Source organism: Rhincodon typus, chromosome 3 (genome assembly GCF_021869965.1).
Source record: "Rhincodon typus isolate 14 chromosome 3, sRhiTyp1.1, whole genome shotgun sequence".
NCBI classification, from domain to species: domain Eukaryota; kingdom Metazoa; phylum Chordata; class Chondrichthyes; order Orectolobiformes; family Rhincodontidae; genus Rhincodon; species Rhincodon typus.
This window is the reverse complement of record NC_063334.1, coordinates 52,996,672-53,019,412: the sequence shown is the minus strand read 5'-3', so window position 1 is coordinate 53,019,412 and position 22,741 is coordinate 52,996,672. Positions and strand designations below refer to the sequence as shown.

Genomic DNA, 22,741 nt, shown 5'->3' with positions numbered 1-22,741 from the left:
AAATGAGATTTGCGGAATTTTCTTTCACCCAGACAGTGGTACTTATTTGGAATTCATTGCCTAAAAATGGTATTGACTGGAATCCTCGAGACATTTCAGAAGTATTCAGATGAACGTTTGAAACTAGACTACAGTGCTGGGAAATGGGATTAGAATAGATAGACACTGGAAAAATGCTGACATAAAGTGCTGAAGGGTGTTTTTCTGTGCTGTAAAAACTCCATAAGATTCTGTATTAAGTCATAAAGAGTCCAAGATTTATTAGTCATCACCTAAAGAGGATCTTCGCTTTCCAATCTTTTATCATGAATTTTGTTATAAAGCCCTGAGTGTAGGCAAAAAGAATTTGCCCATTCATTGCACCTTTTTCACTAACAGAAATGGTCATGGAGATTTGCCAATTACCATGAATCTACATCCTTTGCTTAACAATGCTTCTGCTACTACAAAGTTTTTTCATACTTACATCCTAAAATGCTTCGCAATTTTGAACACCTCCAGTAAACCTTCCCTTCAAGTTCTCCACTTTAAGGAGAACAACTTCAGTTTTCTCTGTCCTTCCAAGAAAATGAAGCCCCAAAATAACTGGCATTATCCTGAAACAATCTACAATGAATATATGTAAAATACTTTTCAATGTTGAGACTGATTGCTGTGTGGAAGAAGTGGCACTAATATTTAGACTAATATTAATGATATTTGAATTCAGATTACACAGGTCAATTTATTTGTAGCCCTCAATCCCTAACGAAGTGCTTTCTCAGTTCCTTGTAGTATGCTGATGCTATTATTTTCATTTTCCTTTGTCTATTAAACTGTCTTTGTTAGGGTAATTTGTTTTTACTGGCACGTGGAATTTGGGCATCGCTGGCTGGCCATCATTTATTGTCTGCCCCAGTTGTCCTTGAGAAGGTGTTAGTGAGCTGCCTTCTTAAACCGCTACAGTCTAAATGCTGTAGAATAACTCACAGTGTCCTGAGGGAGGGAATTCCAGGATTTTGACCCAGCGACAGTGAAGGAACGGCGATATATTTCCAAGTCAGGATAGTGGGTGACTTGGAGGGGAACTTGCCGATGGTGGTGTTCCCATATATCTGCTGATGTTGTCCTTCTAGATGAAAGTGGTTGTAGGTTTAGAAGGTGACACAGTATGGAGCTGGAGGAACATAGCAGGCCAGGCAGCATCAGAAGAAGGATCCTGACCCGAAATGTCAACTTTCCTGCTCCTCTGATGCTGCCTGGCCTGCTGTGTTCCTCCAGTTCCATACTGTGTTGTCTCTGACTTCCAGCATCAGCAGTTCTTGCTATCTCTGAGTAGGTTTGGAAGGTGCTGTCTTAGGTGCATCTTGTAGGTAGAACACACTGCTGCCACTGAGTGTCAGTGGTGGAGGGAGTGGATGCGTGTGGATGTGGTGCCAATCAAGCGGGCTGCTTTGTCATGGATGGTGTCAAGCTTCTTGAGTGTTGTTGGGGCTGCACTCATCCAGGCAAGTGGGGAATATTCCATCACACTCCTGACTTATAGATGGTGGTCAGGCTTTGGGGAGTCAGGAGGTGAGTTACTCGCTGCAACATTCCTAGCCTCTGACCTGCTCTTGAAGTCACTGTCTTTATGTTACAAGTCCATTCAAGTTTCTGGTCATTGGTAACCTCAAGGTTATTGATAGTGGGGGATTCAATTGATGGTAACACCATGGAATGTCAAGGGGTGGTGATTAGTCAGGAATGTAAAAGATCAATACGTCAGTGGGATTTGCTTGAAATGACAAAATAAAATGCTGCAAGATTTAGAATATACATTTTCTAAATTTCGCTATTTAATACATAAAATCAAGACTTTTCAGCATTTTGGGCTTTCACCAGGAAAATAAATTGTAAATGCTATTTCTTAGAAAACAGTTAGATATTATAAAATAAGTACTGAGGGATAGACAGAGAATATAAATCATTCTAAAATGAAATAAGGCATCTATTCATATTTTGGTCCAACAAGAAATGTACTGTATTCAACTTGCTGCTCTGAATTTTGTACACACCATTCTTATACATTTGTCATTTCTGATTTAAGTCCTTTTTTGTCATGAAACTTGCTTGTGTGATAAAATCTGCTGCATCATTTTGTTCCCAATTGTAATTTACTTATGTAAGATAACAGAAATAGGCATATTATTTATACATCTTTATTACATAAGAATATCAGGGTCTTTGTGTTTGATGCATGGTATACTCAATCTTTCATATCCCTCAATCAATAATTTCTCCAAATGTCATAAATTTTGTAAACCTTTGTCGTAAATCTGCGAACACTATCCAACTCTGCTGTCCTTCTGCCGGTCTATTCCAAGTATTCACTGCTATCTGTATGCAGTAATTAAATCTCAACTATGTTCACCCAGCCATTTCTGAGCTTGATTGTGTCTCGTTTACAGAGTTTGTGGTTATGTTGAATAATTGATTAAGATTTATCTTTTGACCTTTGTGATCTTTCGTGAACTCAATTCTCTCCAGTGCACCCATTCTTATCTTTCTTAATTTTAGTTTACATACCTAACCTTTTCTGCACCCTTTCCAAAGTCAGAAGATTTGGAGTTCACAATTTCTTTGAAAAACTTCTGAATGTTTGATCATGCCTGCAGTGTAGTACAGTGGTCCGAATTATGCCAGTATTGCAGATGTTGCTAAATTTGTGCTCTGTGTGATTCTGTTGTTCCCTGGAGAACTGGTGTTTGGTTCCTATGGCTTGGTAACCCATACGTCTGTTTTGTTGCACTTTGGCTAATAGAGTCATAAAGTAATACAGCATGGAAACAGGCCCTTTGGCCCAAGCTGGTCCGTGCTGACCATGCCGCCCGCTCAGCTAGTTCCAATTGCCCACATTTGGTCCATGTCCCTCTAAACTCTTCCCATCTATGTACTTATCCAAATGTTTTTTTAAATGTTGCTATTGTACCTGCCTCAACCACTTTCTCTTCAGCCCGTTCCATATACACACCACTCTCTGCGTGAAGAAGTTGCCCCTCAGGCCCTTCTTAAATCTTTCCCCTCTCACCTTAAACCTATGCCCTCTAGTTTTCAATTCCCCATCCTTGGGAAAATGACTATATGCATTCATCCTATCTATGCCCCTCAATAAGGTCACCCCTCATTCTCCTATGGTCCAAAGAATAAATTCCTATCCTGGCCAACCTCTCCCTATAACTCAGGCCTACTAATCCTGGCTACATCCTCGTAAATTTTCTTAGCACACTTTCCAGCTTAACTATGTCTTTCCTATAACAGGGTGACCAAAACTGTATACATACTCCAGTGCGGCCTCACCAGTGACTTACAAAAACAGTAACACAACATTCCAACTCCTATACTCAATGCCTTGACTGATGAAGGCCTGCGTGCTAAGTGCATTCTTCACCATCCCGTCTACCTGTGACGCCACTTTCAACGAACTATGTACGTATACTCCTAGGTCCCTCTGTTCCTCAACACACCTCAGGACATTACCATTTACTGTGTAAGTCCTACCTTGGTTTGAAAATTTTGAAACTATTCACCATTTCCTAGATCCTGTTTTTTATGTTAGGTATTGTGCTACCATGCACCTTAGACTGCTCATTGCCCTTCGATTCATCACTATTTCCCACAATTAAGGTCTGTATATGGTCCACTTGTTTCCTGATATTTGCAGTTTTTGCTCCAAGATTGTATCTTCACTAAGCCAGGGTGGTTTCGTTTCTGCCCCATTTTACTATCAGTTTTGCATGATGTTAATAATAATAGCTGTTGGAACAATTGCTGTACCGCCTCATTAATTCCTTATTCCATCCACATAGTCTTGCCGCCTCTGAATTGTTTCTGATCTATTCCCTTAATTTGGGTTGTCTGACCTTGTATTTAAATCTCCTGTGCAGTACTATATCGAAACATGGTAAAATCTAAATTATTTTTACTGAGATTCCATTATTCAATATATCAGCATTAACCACAAAGTAGTCCAATAAATTTGTCAAACATCATCAAGCTCCAACAAATCTGCACTGTCTTGCTGTTAGTTAGGCACTTGTAAGTTTTGTTTTAGTATTGAATATTACCGATAAATTTACAATTTAGTTTAATATTGTAAATCTATACAAACAAATTTCTTGCTAAATTTCATGAAGTGTCCCAAGCTTTCAAAGGTTTTTTTCTGATCAAAAATTAGACCTGGAGATGTATGAATGAGATAATAATAAAGCACTATGATCAGTTATATGTGCATACAATGAACACAATTAATATGCTACTAATAATAATTACAGTAACACCTGGTATAGTATGGAAAAGTACATTTTGCTGCAAACTAGTTTTTGTTTTGTTGAGACCTATCTTGTCAGTCCGGAGAACTGCAAGAGTTGCTTAATATAGTGTCTCAAATCCAGTCATTTTCAGCACGTTTGTCATTAATCTTCTCTCCATCACAAGATTAGAAATGGTGCTGATCTCTGATAATTTAAATTCTTTCAGCTTTCTTTTTCACTTCTTTGAATGACATGTGGTCCATGCCTGTGTACAGAAGAAATGGCTTGTGCTGATGAGTTGTAAGTAAAACAATGGTCAGGCAATAAGCACCTTCAGTAAGAGAAAAGAATCACGTCCCTATGTAGTTGATGGAATTACATTCACTAAAATCGCCGGCAACAACATCATGAGGATTGTTATTTAAATTAAATGTTGACCCTTAATCTCCTGATTTTGCTTTTCAGAGGAACACTTTTCTGCCATCTCAGATATTTGCCTGATAGCATAATGTGGAGGATCTTTAATCTCATGGATGTCCATCATGGAAGAAATTATGTGATGAAGAAATCCAGGATACTGCAAGAAAAACAAATACGGTTTTTCTTGCAGTGTCCTGGATTTTTTCACCACATAATTTCTTCTTAACCTTATCCTGAATCTGTGGACATTGTATTGGCTTGATGGAAGTTGTATGCAACTCATCTCTATTTTGCTGAAGCAAATCTGTACTTATTGATTAGGTTGAATGTCTTTATTTGCTCTCAATGGCTGGTTTGCTGGTGAACTCTTTACATCACGTTACTGAAGAATGCTGTAGTGATCTTTTGTCACTTGTACTGATAATTCTTCTTTGAAACACAAGGGAATGAAATGGTGCTCTTAAAATTGGTCAACTCATTATCTCCATTGAAGGAAAGTCAGCTGCATCAATTTGTTCAGCATGTTGTTTTACAACCATACAAATTAGAAGCAGGAGTAGGCCACTCAACATCTCAAACCTGCTCCAGGATTCAATAAGATCGTGATTGGTTTGATTACTCCACATTTCCACACACCCATGGTAATTTTTCATCCCCTTACTTATCAAGAATCTATCTATCTCTGCCTTAAAAATATTCAAGGGCTGTAGTTCTATTTGCTTTTGAAGACAAGCATTCTAAAGACTCATTAGCATTGACAAGAAAAATATCCTCTCATCTCTAACTTGCGTGGGTGATCCATGTAAACCCTGAGCCCTAATTCTGTAATTGCCACAGGAGCAAATATCTTTTCCACGTGCACCTTATAAAGGCCTCTCGGTGTCTTTTATGCTTCTGTCAAGTCACATCCTATTCCTCTAAATTCTAGTGATTCCAAGCCTAGCCTGATAAGACAATCAGCTCATTTCAGGTATTATTCAAGAAAACTTTCACTAATTTTCTTCCAATGCAGTTTCATCCTTTCTTAAATAAGGAGACCAGCACTGTACACAGTGCTACACTGGTCTCTCTAATTCCTTGTATAACTGCAGCATAAGCTCCCAACTTTTCTATTCAGTTCACCCTGCAATAAACATTAACATTCTATTAGCTCTCTTTAGTGATTGGAATGAACGCTAGCTGGATCTCATTGACTATGAGATCCTTGATTGCGGTTGTTAACCTCAACCAATCAGGGAGCCCTGGCTACAGACATAAACAGATTCAGAGAGTCTCCTCATTCTAGGGATTGTCTCTGAACTGGTTGGTCAGAGCCCATGTACTATGCACATGTAAACAAAGAGTGACTTGGTGATGGGATACAGGCCTCTGTGCAGTTATTTCACTCTCCTAATTATTTGCTTCATACTAACCTTTAGTGATTCATACACTAGGGCACCCAGGTCCCTTTCCATTTCTGAGCTCTGCAATCTCTGTCAATTAACAAAATTTTTTTAATCTTCCGGCCAAAATGGGCAATATACTACATTTGCCAGATCTTTGCCTGCTAACCTGTCTATTTTCTTTTGTCCTCTTCACAGGTTACTTTCATCAACAAATTTAGCAACCGTATCTTTGATCCTTCATCCATGTCATTTATATTGTTACAATTGGACTGTAGATGAGGGTCGTTAATTTATGATTTCGGGCGGGGTACTTAGAGGGCAAATTGATTCCCTTCTTAATTCAGACCCCCTCTTGGTCACAGCAAGGTTAATTTTACAAGGATCCCTTCCCTTGTGGATATCTTTTCCCTACCTAAATGTTTTAAAATGATGTAAGTTAAACATGCTTTTTTGAGTTAAAGAGAAAGTGAGTTCATTAGCTACTAAATGTGAGGCAAGATAACAATGGTGACACACACACACACACACACAGATTAGAAATATGAATTGAATAAAAAGATAACGTTAAAAAGACATACAAATCAGTCTGAGCTCTGTGAAGAATAGATTGTGGAACATTGCCCTATTAAGTTGGATGATATTGGGAATGCTGATGTTAGTAGTGAAACAGATGATTTTGAGATTCTTGGTCATATAGTTAGCTGATAGGCTTTTGACCTGTTCTCAGTGGTGGCTTCATCTTGTTGCCTGTATACATGTATATCAAAGTGTTTGCGTATTTCCAATGTGAGAACCAGTCTTTCTTCAAGTTGCAGCACAGAGATGACTCATGGCTGTTCTGAAGGTTCGAACTATACAGCACATTAGCCCACACACTAATACATCGGCTCACTAACACACAAAGAGTTGCTGTTTTTAACATTTTTTAATATAAATCCCTGGAAGGGTAGAACACAAAAATGCCTGCATTTTGGAACATAATCCATGGGGGATGTCTTTCTGCTGAGAGGGTTACTTAGCCCTTCATTTTAAGGCACCTGTTTAGAGTTTCTCTGACATTCTAAATGTGTGACATTTCATGGGTTCACATAGACCTTTGCAGACAGTCACTGAATTTACATCCACAGCTTTCTTTTGGCTTAATGCCCTCCTTTTAAAAAAAATCATCAGAAGGACCTTGGTGTGCATGTCCACTGGCCCCTTAAGGTAGCCAAACAGATAAATAAAATGATTAAGAAAGCATATTGGATACTTGCCTTTATTAGCCAAGCCGCATAGTTTAAGAGCAGCAAGGTGACATGATTGAGATGTTTAAAATGGATGGGTGTAGATAGGAAGAAACAGTTCCCCTTGGTGGAGGGATCAGCGGTCATTGGTATTGATATACGGTGAGGGGCAGAAAGTTTAGAAGGAATATGAGGAAGAATTGTTTCGCTCAGGGTTTTGGGAACCTGGACCTCATTGTCTGTAAGAAGCAGAAATCCTCATAACATTTAAAAGGTGTTTAGATGTGCACTTCTGATGCAAGGTATACAAAGTTATGGGCCAAGTTCTGGAAAATGGGATTAGAATACTTAGGTGGCTGTTTTTAACCGGCACAGACCGAAAGGCCTTTTTCTATGCCTTTGAACTCCATGACTTCTGTACTTTGTAATTAAAAGTTAAATATATCTGTCAGTAATCTGGGTTTCTGATCCATTGTTGTGACATTCTGAACATGGTGAATGAAGTGAGATTCATGAGAATTTGATGCAAACAAAGAAAACACATAAACATAGTTCCATATAAGTAATGAGACACTCCCCATGGATTCATTCGCCTAGCCTTGATCAGTTTTTTTTTTCGGTTCTTTAGCTTTTAGAAGTTTAGCTTTCAGTTTATTTAGCTTTTAGAATTAGCCCACAAGTGCCTCCATCTCAGATTCATCCTCATGGAAGAAAATTGTTGCTATCCCAATGTCACACAAATCAATGACTATGTTAAAGGCTTGTGATAAGTTTGGAGTGGCTCTTGAAAGATAAATGGTAATTTTCAGTCCATATTGATGTATTCTATAGTACTTCTGACAGTGGGCAGCTACTATGCTGAAATTTGAGACAAACTTGAGGTACAGCCAAAAGTTCCCAAGAATGTCATGATCCCTAATTTTGTTGTGCGAATGGGGAGCTATGCTTCTGCTTGTACCTTTGCAGCTGTGGGAAGTGCATGTCCATGATAGGGTCACTTGGACCTTGGCGCATATGCTCTTGGTGGGTTAGCCTACTAGATCAGCTGACTGTACTGGCTGAAGGCTTCTGGTTGCTCAAAGTGGATTTACCAGGTGTCGCTGTACACTAGGATGTCATGTTGCTACAGTAGGAGGTCATCTATGCAATTAGATAATCCTGCTACTATCTACTTCATCAGTGTTTGAAAGGTGTCAGGGGCAGTTTTGGAGTCCAAATAGCATAATTTGACATTGGAATAATCTGTCTGGAGTTACTAAGGTGGAGATTTCCTTCATGTGGGCAGTCAGGGAAACCTGCCAGTACCCCTTGAGTAGGTTTATCTGATGTAGGCCTCTTTACCTGTCCAATCTAAGCAGACTTCTAGCTGGGGTATTGAGAACCCCTGTCAGGCTTGGGTGTGAGAAGATCCTTTGATCTTTTACTTATAAATTCTGTGTCTTGATACCTCCTCTCTCACTACACCTGAGGAAGGAGCAAAGCTGCGAAAGCTAGTGTTTTCAACTAAACCTGTTGGACTATAACCCAGTGTCATGTGATTTATTTGCCTTTTCACACCCAGTCCAACACCAGCACCTCCAAGTGTATCCTATCCAAATGTCTTTTAAATGCTGTATGTGTACCCATATCCAGCACTTCCGCTGGAAGTTCATTCCACATGCAAACCACTCTCTGTGTAAAAAAAAAAAAGCCTCTCATGTCTTTTTTAAAATCTTTCTCTTCTCACCTTAAAAATATGCCGCCTAGACTTGAAATCCCCTCCCCAGGGAAAAGACACCTGCTTTTCACATAATCTGTACCCCTCATCATTTTAATAAATCTCTATAAACTCACCCCTCAATCTCCTAAAGTCCAGTGAAAAATGTCCCAGTTTATCCAGCCTCTCCTTATAACTCTTCATTCCCAGCAACATCCAGGTAAATCTTCTCTGAACTCTGTCCAGCTTAATAATATCCTTCCTACAACAGGGCGACCAGAACTGGACTCAGTACTCCAGAAGAGGCCTCACCAATGTCCTATACAACCTCAATACTACATCCCAACTCCTATAGCCAATGTTCTGAGCAATGAAGGCAAGCTTATTAAACGGCTTCTTAACCACCCTATCTACATGTGACATCAAAGAATTTTGTACCAGAACCACTAGGTATCTCTGTTCTACAACTCTACTCAAGGCCCCACCATTAAATGTATAAGCCTTGCCCTTGTTTGTTTTACCAAAATGTAATACCTCGCGTTTATGCAAATTAATATCCATTTGCCACTCTTCAGCCCATTGACACGATTGATCATGATCTCTTTGTAATCTTAGATAACCTTCTTCACAGTCCACTATACCACCAATTTTGGTGTCATCTGCAAACTTACTAACCATGCCTTCTATATTCTCACCTAAATCATTTATATAAATGACAAACAAAAGAGGTCCCAGCACCGAGAGCAACTAGAGATGAACACCGCTGGTGACGGACCACCAGTCCAAAAAGCAACCCTCTACCATAACTCTCTGTCTCCTGCCGTTCAGCCATTTTGTATCCAGTTTGCAAGCTCACGCTGAATCCCATGTGATCTAAGTAGTCTACCATGAGGAATGTTGTCAAAGAATTTACTAAAGTCCAAGCAAACAAGGTTTACTGCTCTGCCCTCATCACTCGTCTTGGTTATTTCCTCAAAAAATTCAGTTGAGTTTGTAAGATACAATTTCCCTTGCACAAAACCATGCTGGCTATCCCTATCTTTGCTTCTGCAAACATGTATAAATTCTATCTTTCAGAATCACTTCCAACAACTTGCCAACTACTGAAGTCAGACTCACAGGTCTATAGTTCCTAGGCTTCTCCTTATATCCCTTCTCAAACAAAGCCGCTGTCCCATCATCCGGCACCTCACCCATAGTTATAGATGATAGAAATGTTCCTGCAAGGGGCCCCGTAATTTTCTCCCTAACTTCCTGCACAGTCCTGGGATACACTAGATCAGGTCCCGTAGATTTTCCACCCTTATGTTTACTAAGACCTGCAGCAGTTCCTCTTCTGCAATGTTAACTGTTCTCACAACATCAAATATTTATTTCCCTGAGTTGTCTAGCCTACGTTTCTTTCTCCACAGTAAAAGCTGATACAAAGTATTCATTTAATATCTTTCCCATCTACTGAGGTTCAACACAAAGATGACGTCTTTGATCTTTTAGAGGTCCTTCTCATCTCTAGTTGCTCTCTTGCTCTTAAAATGTTTATAGAATCTCTTTGGATTGTCCTTAACCTTATTTGCCAAGGCTATCTCATATTCCGTCTTTGCTTTCCCCTGATGTCCCTCTTAAGAATGGCCGTACATTCTGACGAGGGAAAGTTTTTTTTTTCTGGAATGGGGGTTTTGTGCATCAGCTCATAATCTTAAGCTAGTGAGGTTGCTGCCTGGCCCTGTTACTGTCTGCTCAGGAGCCAGAATTGACAAGTTCTGTCTCCATCTGTCCATTGAACACATCCATAATAGCAAAGCCAAACAGAAACATGCCAGGGAATTCCTGGAGGCCTGCCATTGCAACCGGAACTCCATCAACAAACGCATTGAACGCAACCCGTTATACAAGCCACTGAAAAACAGGACCAGAAGTAATGCCAACCACCCCAGCAAACCAAGGGATATAAATAACCAGCAGGACAAAACAACAACACGTCACCCGAGGCACACTGACAATGTTGCCTAGCAAGGTGACGAAACGTCTGTACAGATCCACCTTGGTCAATAACCACCCTATTGGTGTATATTCAATCATGAACAAAATGAAGGAAGAAGGCACCTTTGTAATTGAGAAAAATTTGCTCAACAATAACTTGTTCACTTATGTCAGTTTGGTTTCTGTCAGAGTGCCTCAACTCCTGACCTCATTACAGGCGTGATTTGAGCATGGACCAAAGAGATGATCTCAAGCGGTGAGGTATGAATGACTCCGTGACATCGAGGCTGCAATTGATTGAGTGTTGCATTAGGAATTCTGGTAAAACTGGAGTCAGTGGGAACTGTGGGAAATTTCTCCATTGTTTGGAGTCAAATCCAGCACAAAGGTAGATAGTTGTAGTTGTTGGAGGTCGATAGTTTCAGTCAGGCCATCATCACATGGTAGTGTCCGAGGCTCAATCATCTTTATGCTTTATCAATGAGCTCCTCTACATCATAAGGTCAGAAGTAGGACGTTCACTGATGATTGCACAATGTTCGATACTATTCCCCAATCTTCAGCTACTGAGGCATCCCATCCATGCAGCAATACATGACAACAACCTGGGTTGGGCTGTTAAATTTTGTTGCAATGCAAGAGCCATCTCCAAAAAGCGAGAATTTAACCATTACCATCACTAAATCCTGTACATCAACATTGTGGGGGCTACCATTAACCAGAACTGAACTAGACCAGCTATATAAAACTGTGGCTCTATGAGCAGGTTAGAGGCTGGGAGTTTTGCAGTGAGTAACTCACCATCTGTCTGTCCATGTCAGTTCACCATCTATAAGTCACAAACCTGGAATGTGATTGATACTCTCCACTTGCTTGAATGGGTGTAGCACTCCCAACACTGAATATTGAACACTCCAAAAGCTTAATACCATCCAGGACAAAGAAGCCAATTGATTGATACCCCTTCGACAACCTTCAACTTTCACTCCTTTTGCCACCGACACACAGTGATAGTGTGCATGAGATGTGCTGTGCAGCAACTTTTCAAGGCTCTTCCAACAGCACCTTTCAGCCCCATGGCTATCTAGATGAACAAGGTAGTAGATGTATGGGAACACCACCACTTGCAAGTTCCCTTCTAAACCACACACTGTCCTGATTTAAAATTATTTTACGCTTCCCCACTGTTGTAGGCTTAATATTCTAGAAATCCCTTCCTAATAACATGATGGGTGAACCTATACATCATGGAGTACAGCGGTTCAAGAAAGGCAGTATTTTCTTGACAGTGATTAAGAATGAACAATAAATGCTAGCCCAGTTAGCGATAACCACATTCCATTAACAAATTAAAAACGCATATTTTTGAACTATACTCATCATTGTAACGTAAGAAACACAGTGGCTGATTTGAGCATACAGGATACCGTAAACAACAAGAAAATACACTTGGAAAGTGTAATGGTCAAAGCCAACAATAGCCTAGAGTAATGAAAGAAAGGTATTGATGGGAGACCAAGGGCAAGATGTGTTGCCCAGCAAAACCAATGTGTTTGTGAACCAAAATGTAGAAAGGTTCACCCCTTTCCCTCCCTCCAAAACAAGTCAAACACTACTAGATTTTATTACTTAAAATTGGTGATGGTATTGAGACACCATTATTTATTGCCAGTTTGCACTTCATAAATCAAGCATTCAACAAATCAACATGCCTGAATTTAAGGCCTGTTGGTTTTCTGGGGCCTCTCAGAATTTACCTTAAGTCTATCAATAAAGGAATGTGTATGGAAGCCATACAAAGGCATGTAGAGACACGCAGAAAGAAGAGGCAATTGGGAATAAGATTTATAAGAATGCGTTAAAATGGATTGAGGATATTTCTTAAACAAAGTAGTAAAATATGGATACCATAGTGGAAATTATCTGTATTATCCAGAAAAAAATGAAAGTGAGATTAAAGAATGAGTAATCAAGAGATTTTTTTTGTACCTTGCTGAGGTGAACAGAAAATAACTATCATGTGTGTAGCTAATTTTCAAAATTCAAAGTCTGTTTGTCATTATCCAAAACAAGCACTTTTATGATAAGAGTTGAGTTGTAGACTGGAATTATGAACAGCTGGTGGCTGTTATATAAATTTTCATGGTTTTGTTTGGATTTTCTGAGTCTAAAGAATGCATATTCATATAAAAGTTGCAATATTTGACTTAATTGCATTAAGTCATTCACCTGTGCAAGCAGATTGGATACGGAGTAGATTGATAACTATGTACCTGAAACCTTCAGATTCAAAGGTAGCCTGGTTGAGTTTGATGATGTGTGTTGAGACAGATTTAATACAGTGACCATAACATTATATAATCTAACATTCAGTGTGAGAGGGAGTAACTTGCATTGGAAACAATTATGCTCAGCTTAAATAATGGTATTGAGAAAGGAATGAGGTCAGAACTGGCTGGAATGGACTAGGGAAGGTGTTTAGCAGCAAAGATGTTTGAGGAACAATGGCAGAAATTTAAGAAAATAGTTCATGGCTCACAGGAAAGATATATGTCAGTGAAAAAGCAGGATTCTAGAAAGATGTTAGCCAGGGAAGTTAAGGATAGCATCACTTTGAAAGAGAAAAAAAATACAATGTGGCAAAGATTAGTGCTAAGCCAGCAAATTGGGCATGTTTCAAAAACCAATAAAAGATAATAAAAAAAAGGCATAAAATAAACCTTGAGGGTAAACATGCAAAATATCAAGACAGACTATAAGAACTTATTAAAAATATATATAAAAACAAAATGAGAAGCCAAAGTGAACTTAGACCCCTTGAAGAAGGACACTGGGTAACCAGGAAATGGCAGAAGTGTTGAATGAATGTTTTGCATCAGTCTTCACAGTAGAAGAGAGGAACTGAGTATTATTCAAAAAGAAAATGATTAGAGAAAGCTACAGAATAGAGCAATTTGGGAATCCTTGTCCATAAATCATAAAATGCTAGCATTCCAAGTTTAGTGGGTAATGGGGAAGGCAATTTGAATGTTAGCCTTTATTTCAAAGGGACTGGAGTATAAAAGTAGAGAGGTTTTGTTAAAATTATCCAAGGCACCAATCAGACCACAGCTAGAATACTGTGAATAGTTTTGGGCCCATTATCTAAGGAAAGATATGCTGGCAATGGAGGCAGTCCAAAGAATGTTCACTAGGTTGATAATAGGTATGAAGGGACTGTCTTATGAAGAGAGGTTGAGTAGGTTGGGCCTGTATTAATTGGAATTTAGAAGAATGAGAAGTGATCTTCTTTAAGAGTTTCTTTAGATATACAAAGAGCAAAAGAGCGGCAAAAGTGGACATTGGGCCACTGGAAAATGATGCTGGGGAAGTAGTGATGGGGAACAAAGAAATGGCTGAGGAACTGAACAAGTACTTCACGTCAGTCTTCACTGTGGATGACACGAGTATATCCCAAAAATTCAAGAGGTGAGTATAGTGGCCATCACCAAGGAGAAGGTGCTGGAAAAACTGAAAGGTCCGAAGGTGGATAATTCACCTGGACCAGATGGACTACACCCCCGAGTTCTGAAGGAGATAGCCGAAGAGATAGTGGAGGAGTCAGTGGTGATCTTTCAAGAATCACTGGAGTCCATTGTGAAGGATGAGATTTCTGAATATTTGGAAGTATAAGGTAAAATAGAGCAAAGTCATCATGGTTTCATGAAGGGGAGGTCATGCCTGACAAATCTGTTAGAATTCTTTGAGGAGGTAACGAGCAGGTTAGACCAAGGAGAGCCAATGGATATTATCTACCTGGACTTTCAGAAGGCCTTTGACTAGGTGCCACATAGGAAGCTGCTGAGTAAGATAATAGCCCATGGTTTTGGAGGCAAGGTGCTAGCATGGATAGAAGATTGGCTGTCTGACAGAAAGCAGTGAGTGGGGATAAAAGGGTCCTTCTCAGGATGGCAGCTAGTGACAAGTGGTGTTCCACAAGGTCAGTGTTGGGACCACAACTTTCCATTTTGTACATTAATTATCTAGATGAAGGAACTGAGGGCATTCTGGCTAAGTTTGCAGATGATACAAAGATAGGTGGAGGGACAGGTAGTATTGAGGAGGTGGGGAGGCTGCAGAAGGATTTAGAAAGGTTAGGAGAGCGGGCAAAGAAGTGGCAGATGGAATACAACGTGGGAAAGTGTGAGGTCATGCACTTTGGTAGGAGGAATAGAAGCATAGGGTAATTTCTAAATGGGGAGAAAATTCAGAAATCTGAAGTGCAAAGAGACTTGGGAGTCGTAGTCCAGGATTCTCATAAGGTAAAATTGCAAGTTGGGTTGGTAATTGGGAAGGCAATGTTGGCATTTATTTCAAGAGGACGGCATGGTGGCTCAGTGGTTAGCACTGCTGCCTCACAGGGCTCGATTCCAACCACAGGCAACTGTCTGTGTGGAGTTTGCATGTTCTCCCTGTGTCTGCGTGAGTTTCTTCCCGGTGCTCCAGTTTCCACCCACAGTCCAAAACAGGTTAGGTGGATTGGCTACGTTAAATTTCCCATAGTGTCTAGGGTGAGAAATGCAAGTGTCGGGTAGTGGGGTGGGTCTGGGTGGGATGCTCTTCGGAGAGCGGTGTGGGCTCAATGGGCAGAATGGCCTGTTTCTACACTAGGGATTCTGTGACTAGAATTTAAAAGCAGGGATGTACTTCTGAAGCTTTAGAAATCTTTGGTCAGACCACATTTAGAGTATTGTCAGCAATTTTGGGCCCCATACCTCAGGAAGGATATACTGGCCCTGGAGCAGGTCCAGATGAGGTTCACAAGAATGATCCCAGGAATGAAAGGCTTAACCTATTAGGAGCATTTGAACTCTCTGGGTCTATAATCCATGGAGTTTAGAAAGATGAGGTGGGATATAATTGAAACTTACAGAATACTGAACAGCCTAGATAGAGCGCACGTTGGGAAGATATTTCCATTGACAGGAGAGACTAGGGCCCAAGGGCACAGCCTTGGAGTAAAGGGAAGACCCTTTAGAATGGTGATAAAGAAAAACTAGAGAGTGGCGAATCTACAGAATTCATTGCCACAGACGGCTGTGAAGGCCAGGTTATTGAATACATTTAAGCCAGAGATAGATAGGTTCTTGATTGTCAAGGGGATCAAGCGTTCGGGGGAGAAAGTGGGAGAATGGGGTTGAGAAACTTATCAGCCATGATTGAACAGTGGAGCAGACTCAATGGGCCAAATGCCTAAATTTCTGCTCCTAAGTCTTAAGATCTTTTAGATCCTATTAAAACATATAAGATTGAGGTGTTGACACATGTATATGGAAAGATTGTTTTCCCTTGTGGGAGATTCCATGACCAGAATATACAACTTCAGAATAAGGGGTTGCATATTTAAGCCAGAGATGAGGTGTAATTTCTTCTCTCAGAGGATTGTGAATCTGTGGAATTTTTTTGCAGCAGAAGGCTATTTAGGCTGGATCGTTAAGTATAATCAAGGCTGAGATAGACAGATTTTTAATCTGTAAGAGAATCAAGGATAATGAGGATAAGGCAAGAAAGTGGAGTTGAACGTTATCAGATCAACCATGATCTCATTGAATGGTAGATTCAATGGGCTGAATGGGCAACTTCAGTTTCTACGTCTTACGGTCTTATGAAGTCAAGATTACCAATCAGAGTTGGGTAAGGAGTCAAATTAAATTGTGTCTATAAATTGATGGGTTGTGTTTTCCAAACTCTGCTGTCAGTCTTGTCAACATTGTGTCGCGGTTTAAAATTTTGCCCTCATACTTCGCCAAGAATAATTAATTAAATTTGAATATGTTTTAGACAGCTGAATGAATCTGCACAATTTTCTCTAGACTTCCATTTTAAAAAGAAAATAACAAACAATTTTTAGGGATTCAAATTTTATAAATATACCTTACATTGTAAGCAAGATTTTATTCAAGGAATCGGGTGGCTCAGTGCTTAGCATTGCTGCCTCACAGTGCCAGGCACCCAGGTTCAATTCCACCTTTTGGTGACAGTGTGGAGTTTGCAAGTTCTCCCCCTGTCTGCATGGGTTTCTCCTGGGTGCTCCGTTTCCTCCCACAGTCCAAAGATGTGCAGGTTTGGTGGATTGACCGTTCTGAATTGTCTGTAGTGACTAGGGATGTGCAGGCTAGGTGGGTTAGCCATGGTAAATGCAGGGTTATGGGGATAGGGATGGGGGGCTGAGTATGGCTGGGATGCTTAGCGGCAGGTTGGTGCAGACTCAATGGGCCAAATGGTCTTGTTCCTGACTGTAGGGATTTGATTAATGATGGAAAGAAAGTTAGTCATTGTTCTTTCTTCGATTCATAGAAATCCCTACAGTGTGGAAACAAGTCGTTCACCCCATCGAGTCCACACTGACCCTTCGAAGAGCATCCCACTGCCCCCATTCCTGTAACCCGGCATTTCCCCTGGCTAATCTACCTAGCCTGCATATCACTGGCCAGTACGGGATAATTGACTATGGCCAGTCCACCTAGCCTGCACATTCTCTGGACTGTGGGAGGAAACTGGAGCACCTGGCGGAAACCCATGCAGACATGAGGAGAATGTGCAAACTCCACATGGACAGTTGCCTGAGGACAGAATTGAACCTGGGCCCCTGGCTCTGTGAAGCAGCAGAGCTGTGCTCCTGTGCTGCCCCTTCATTTTCTGTGAATCTTTCCAGTTACCAGTTCAATGGAAGGAGGTGAGTAAAGCCCAAATATAATTCAGCATTTTTCTAATCATGGTCTACTTAACAGGTTTAATATTGAGAAGAATTCTGAATGTTTCAGTTCTTTTGTTTCTTTGATGTATCAATCAATGTATTTTTCACTTTTAATTAGAATGCACATTCTAATTTAATATATTTTTCTAGCTCTCAGAGGAAGCAGCAAAAGATCAGCATCAACTGAAGTCCCTGCTGCGATGGCGAAGGCTCCGAGATGAGATTCAGAACTCTGAAGAAGAGTTGCAAGTGCTGAGGTGAGCACAGCTACGTTGCACTTCAGTGATGATGCCCTATCGTAAGACATTTTGTTGTCTGAAAAAATGATTTGAAACTTATAAAATAATAATGCAGAACATTCATTTAAATCAGACAGTTTGGGCATTCAGATATTTGAAATAAACAGATTTTAAATGTAAAGTCAAAATATATGTGTTTGTTGTGATTTGTGTAATTTTCAATTTTATGTTGAATCTTTCCTTGAAAAACATGATATAGGAGCTTGTTTTGGCTCAACTGCCTTTGAACTCAATTTAGAGAATGTCCTTGCCCTCCAACTTTTCAGCTCTGGTGAATCTCATAATGCATTTATCTATTTTACTTGCAAGTGGTTGCTGATATTTATTGCTTTCTTGCTTGATCTGTTTCACTTTCTTGCACAGTTAGTCCATTTTTCATTCCCAGCACACTGCTTTTTGAAGTTTTTACTTCTCCATTGAAATATAGAGAATTTTCAATATTAAAGGATGTCATTCAGGACACTGTATCCATACCAACTCTTTGCTAAAGCATTGCAAATTTAAAATCTCTGTGACAGGGCTCTCTCCACAGACCTGCGTCATCATTTGTTTCAATTTTATCCATTTTTATTCCATGAAAAGTCCATTGATCTCTATTTCAATCAGTTACTGTGGCAAAGCTTTCCACGCTGCAACAATTTTCTACATTAACAATTTCTCCTAACCTAACTTTTCGTGTAGTTAGTGATAACTTTTAGCTGATGAGCTATTACCACTGAGCCTATGGCCAAAGGGAGCGATGTTACCTTATTTGATCTATCAAGCTCACCAGAATTTAAAACTCTGTACTGAATCTTGTCTTAGTTTTGTTGACACCTGTAGAAATAGTCCAAATATCTTAAGTGTCTAATCCCTGTTATCATTCTGGTGAAGCTGTGCTATATGATCTGTATTACTTTAATGTGGTTTTACAATGGAGAATTTTAAGCTGTGTAATGTTGTCTAATTATTGCCTTGTACAAATTTATCAATACGTCTCTGTTATTGCATTTTCTATTAAACCACAAATTGTCATTCTTCTTATGATCTTAGTAACTCCACTCAATTATGGTGAATTATGTAGCTAAGCCATTAGATGTCTTCTTTCATTGTTATCATTCAGCACCTTTCCGTACTTGCATTCCTTTTGTCCTCCCAAGCTATGCTACCTTGCTGTGTAATCAGTATGTACATTATGTTAACCTGTCCCCAAGTTCCTAAAGTCTTTTCCAGATTTTGACTTTTATGACAACAGTTGATTGTCCTTGTACTCGGATCTTCACTACATAGGCTAGGGAACTTAAGGAAATAAATATTGATGTTTTGAAAACAGTTCACATTGCAGAAGAGGAAGTGCTGGAGGTCTTAAAAAGTATAAAGATGGATAAATTTCTGGGAGCGATCAAGTGTGTCCCAGAGCGTTGTGGGAAGTTAGGGAAGAAATTGTTGGGCCCCAGTAAAGAAATTTGTATCATTCATATCCATTTGTGAGGTGCCGGAGGACTGCAGTCTGGCTAATGTTGTGCCTTTATTTAAGAAAGGCTGTAAGGAAAAGTCTGGCAACTATAGACCAATGAGTCTGACATCAGTGGTGGGTATATTGTTGGAGGGGATTCTGAAAGATAATATTTGCATGCAGTTGGAAAGGCAAGGACTGATTAGGGTTAGTCAGCATTGTGTTGTGCTGACAAACCAGTTTACCTCACAAACTTGATTGAGTTTTTTGAGGGCATAACCAAAAGGATTGAGGGCAGAGCGATAGACATTGTCTATATAGACTTAGTTCGGCCTTTGACAAAGTTCTGCATAGTAGACTGATTAGCAAAGTTAAAGCACATGGGATTTAGGGAGAGTTTGTTAATTGGAGACAAAATTTGCTTGATGGTAGGAGACAGGCTAGTTTGGCATGTTTTTTTTGGACCGGACACCTGTGACCAGCAGTGTTCCAGAGGGGTCAGTGCTGCCACCACTGCTTGTCGTTTATATAAATGATTTGAATGAGAATTTAGGAGACATGATTAGTAAGTTATTGGATGACACCAAAATTGGTGTATAGTTGACTGTGAAAAAGGTTGTCTAAAATTACAAAGGGATCTTGATCAATTTAGCCAAGGGACTAAGGAGTGGCAAAGGAGTTTAATTTGGATAAATGCGAAGTATTGCATTTTGGAACAAGGGCAGGATTTATATAGTTAATGGCGCTGTTGTCAGATAGAGGGACCCAAGGGTTCAGGTACATAGTTCTTTGAAAGTTGTGTCACAGGTAGACAGGAAGGTTAAGAAGGCATTTTGCACACTTGCCTTCATTGCTCAGGGCATTGAGTATAGGAGTTGGCATATCATGTTGAGGTCATACAGGACATTGGTGAAGCCACTTTTAGAGTCCTATGCTCAGTTCTGGTCCTCCAGCTATAGGAAGGATATTATTAAATTGAAGAGGGTTCAGAAAAGATTTACCAGGATGTTGCTGGGACTGGAATGGTTAAGTTATATGGATAGGTTGGGACTCTTTTCACTAGAGTGTAGGAGGTTGAGGGGTAACCATACAGAGATTTATAAAACCAAGAGAGGCATAGATAAGATGAAAAGCAAAGGTCTTTTCCCTTGGGTGGATGAGTTCAAAACCAGTGGGTATATTTTTAAGATGATGGGTGAAAGATTCAAAATGAACCTGAAGGAACTTTTTCGCACATGGTGGTTCGTATGTGGAATGAACTGCCAGAGGAAGTCGTAGATGCAGGTACAGTTACAACATTTAAAAGACATTTAGACTGGTACATGAATAGGAAGGGTTTAGAGGGACATGGGCCAAAAGCAGGTTAGTGGGACTTGTTTAGTTTGGGAAACTTAGTTGGCATGGACGAGTTGGACTGAAGCATCTGTTTATGTGCTGTAGGACTCTATGACTATATATCATACCGAGAACAATTCTGATCATGGATATACCACTTCCAACCCTTTTCTAATCTAAGCAGCACTTAGCCCACTTAGCCTTGTCTCATTTCTTCCAGTGCAGCATTCAACCTTCCATCAATGTTGTTACATTTTCTTTCATAATATAAGCCAAATACTTTGTAAAAATTTTCTCACACTTCATATACAACATCATCTGAAAGAATAATCTGCATTACACCTCTTTTTCTGTCTAATTATATACTGCATCAAAATAAATGAATTTCAAACTTACTTGTGATCAGTTAACTCATGTTTTTAACAAGATTGCAATTTCTGATTAACCAGTTTACACTGCGTGGCATCCTCACTGTGCACATAACAATTATTTGCTACTTCGGTATTTCCTTCTGGTCACAGTGTCCTACTGAGGTGTTTAATCTAATCTTGTGCTGCGATGACACGCTTGTCTAAATAGTGCCTGCGTAACTGTCCTTTGAATTGCGACATATCCCATAGGCTGTTGCATTACTCTGCAAATCATCAACTTTTCCATGCTATGCAGCTTCTGTAGGATTTCATATATCAGTCATTCATACTTGACAAGCATTCTGTTAAAACCCCCGAGGCCTAAATTTTTTACTTCAGTATCTGAAGAAAAATAATGTTCTAACCTTTTGGATAACCTGTTCCTACTCCTTCTGCCCCAGAACTACCTGCTACTGTTGGATTAAGCTCTGTACATCGACCAGTACACTCTGCTCAATCGTGTGCTTCATATTCCATGAGATGAACATACTTGAGGTGCTTCTTTGGAAGATTAGAATGAAGCTCAGAATGTGACATGAGATTCAGGCTTTTTCTTGTTCTTTTGCCCACAAAATGATTTTCCTTTGACACACCTTGAGAACGCAAAAGGTGTACTTCCCAATGGTGCCTCAATAACAGCATTTCAATTGTAACTTTTAACTGATTGACATTGGTCAGTTCTTTACAGTAGCTTTGATGCCAGTGAATAGCATGAGAAAAAAAAAACAGCAGAAATTTAGAGATAGTAAGAACTGCAGATGCTGGAGAATCTGAGATAACAAGGTGTAGAGCTGTATGAACTCAGCAGGCCGAGCAGCATCAGAGGAGCAGGAAGGCTGACGTTTCAGGTCTGGACCCTTCTTCAGAAAATTTAATATGTATCTTGAATTTCAAGAGATGGTGTAGTGCAGAAGTATCAGGACGACCTGCTTATATCCACTAATCAACAATTATGAACTGAAGCACCCTTTCCCTTTCAACAAAGTGCAGGGCTGGATGAACACAGCAGGGCAAGCAGCATCATAGGAGCAGAAAGGCTGATATTTCGGGCCTAGACCCTTCATCAGAAAAGGGGGAGGGGAAGGGGGTTCTGAAATAAATAGGGAGAGAGTGGGAGGCGGATAGAAGATGGATAGAGGAGAGGATAGGTGGAGAGGAAACAAACAGGTCAAAGAGACGGGGATGGGGCCAGTAAAGGTGAGTGTAGGTGGGGAGTTAGGGAGGGGATAGGTCAGTCCAGGGAGGACGGACAGGTCAAGGGGGCGGGATGAGGTTGGTCGGTAGGAGATGGGGTGCGGCTTGAGGTGGGAGGAGGGGATAGGTGGGAGGAAGAACAGGTTAGGGAGGCGGGGACGAGCTGGACTGGTTTTGGGATGCGGTAGGGGGAGGGGAGATTTTGAAGCTTGAGAAATCCACATTGATATCATTGGGCTGCAGGGTTCCCAAGCGGAATATGAGTTGCTGTACCTCTACATCACCGAGGCCAGACGCCAATTCTCCGACACCTCCTCCTACCGCCCCCTTGATCATGACCCCACCCCTGAGAAC

The 22,741-nt window shown here is 40.2% G+C and overlaps 1 protein-coding gene across 1 annotated transcript in view; it reads left to right on the top strand.

Moving 5' to 3' along the window:
- Window positions 1–22,741, top strand: part of LOC109921380 (aminopeptidase O (putative)) — a 185,230-nt gene that overhangs the window by 118,714 nt on the left and 43,775 nt on the right. The window contains exon 7 of the mRNA XM_048593426.1: window positions 17,865–17,971. Within this exon, the coding sequence (XP_048449383.1) occupies window positions 17,865–17,971 (107 nt within the window). The remainder of the gene's footprint in view (window positions 1–17,864; window positions 17,972–22,741) is intronic.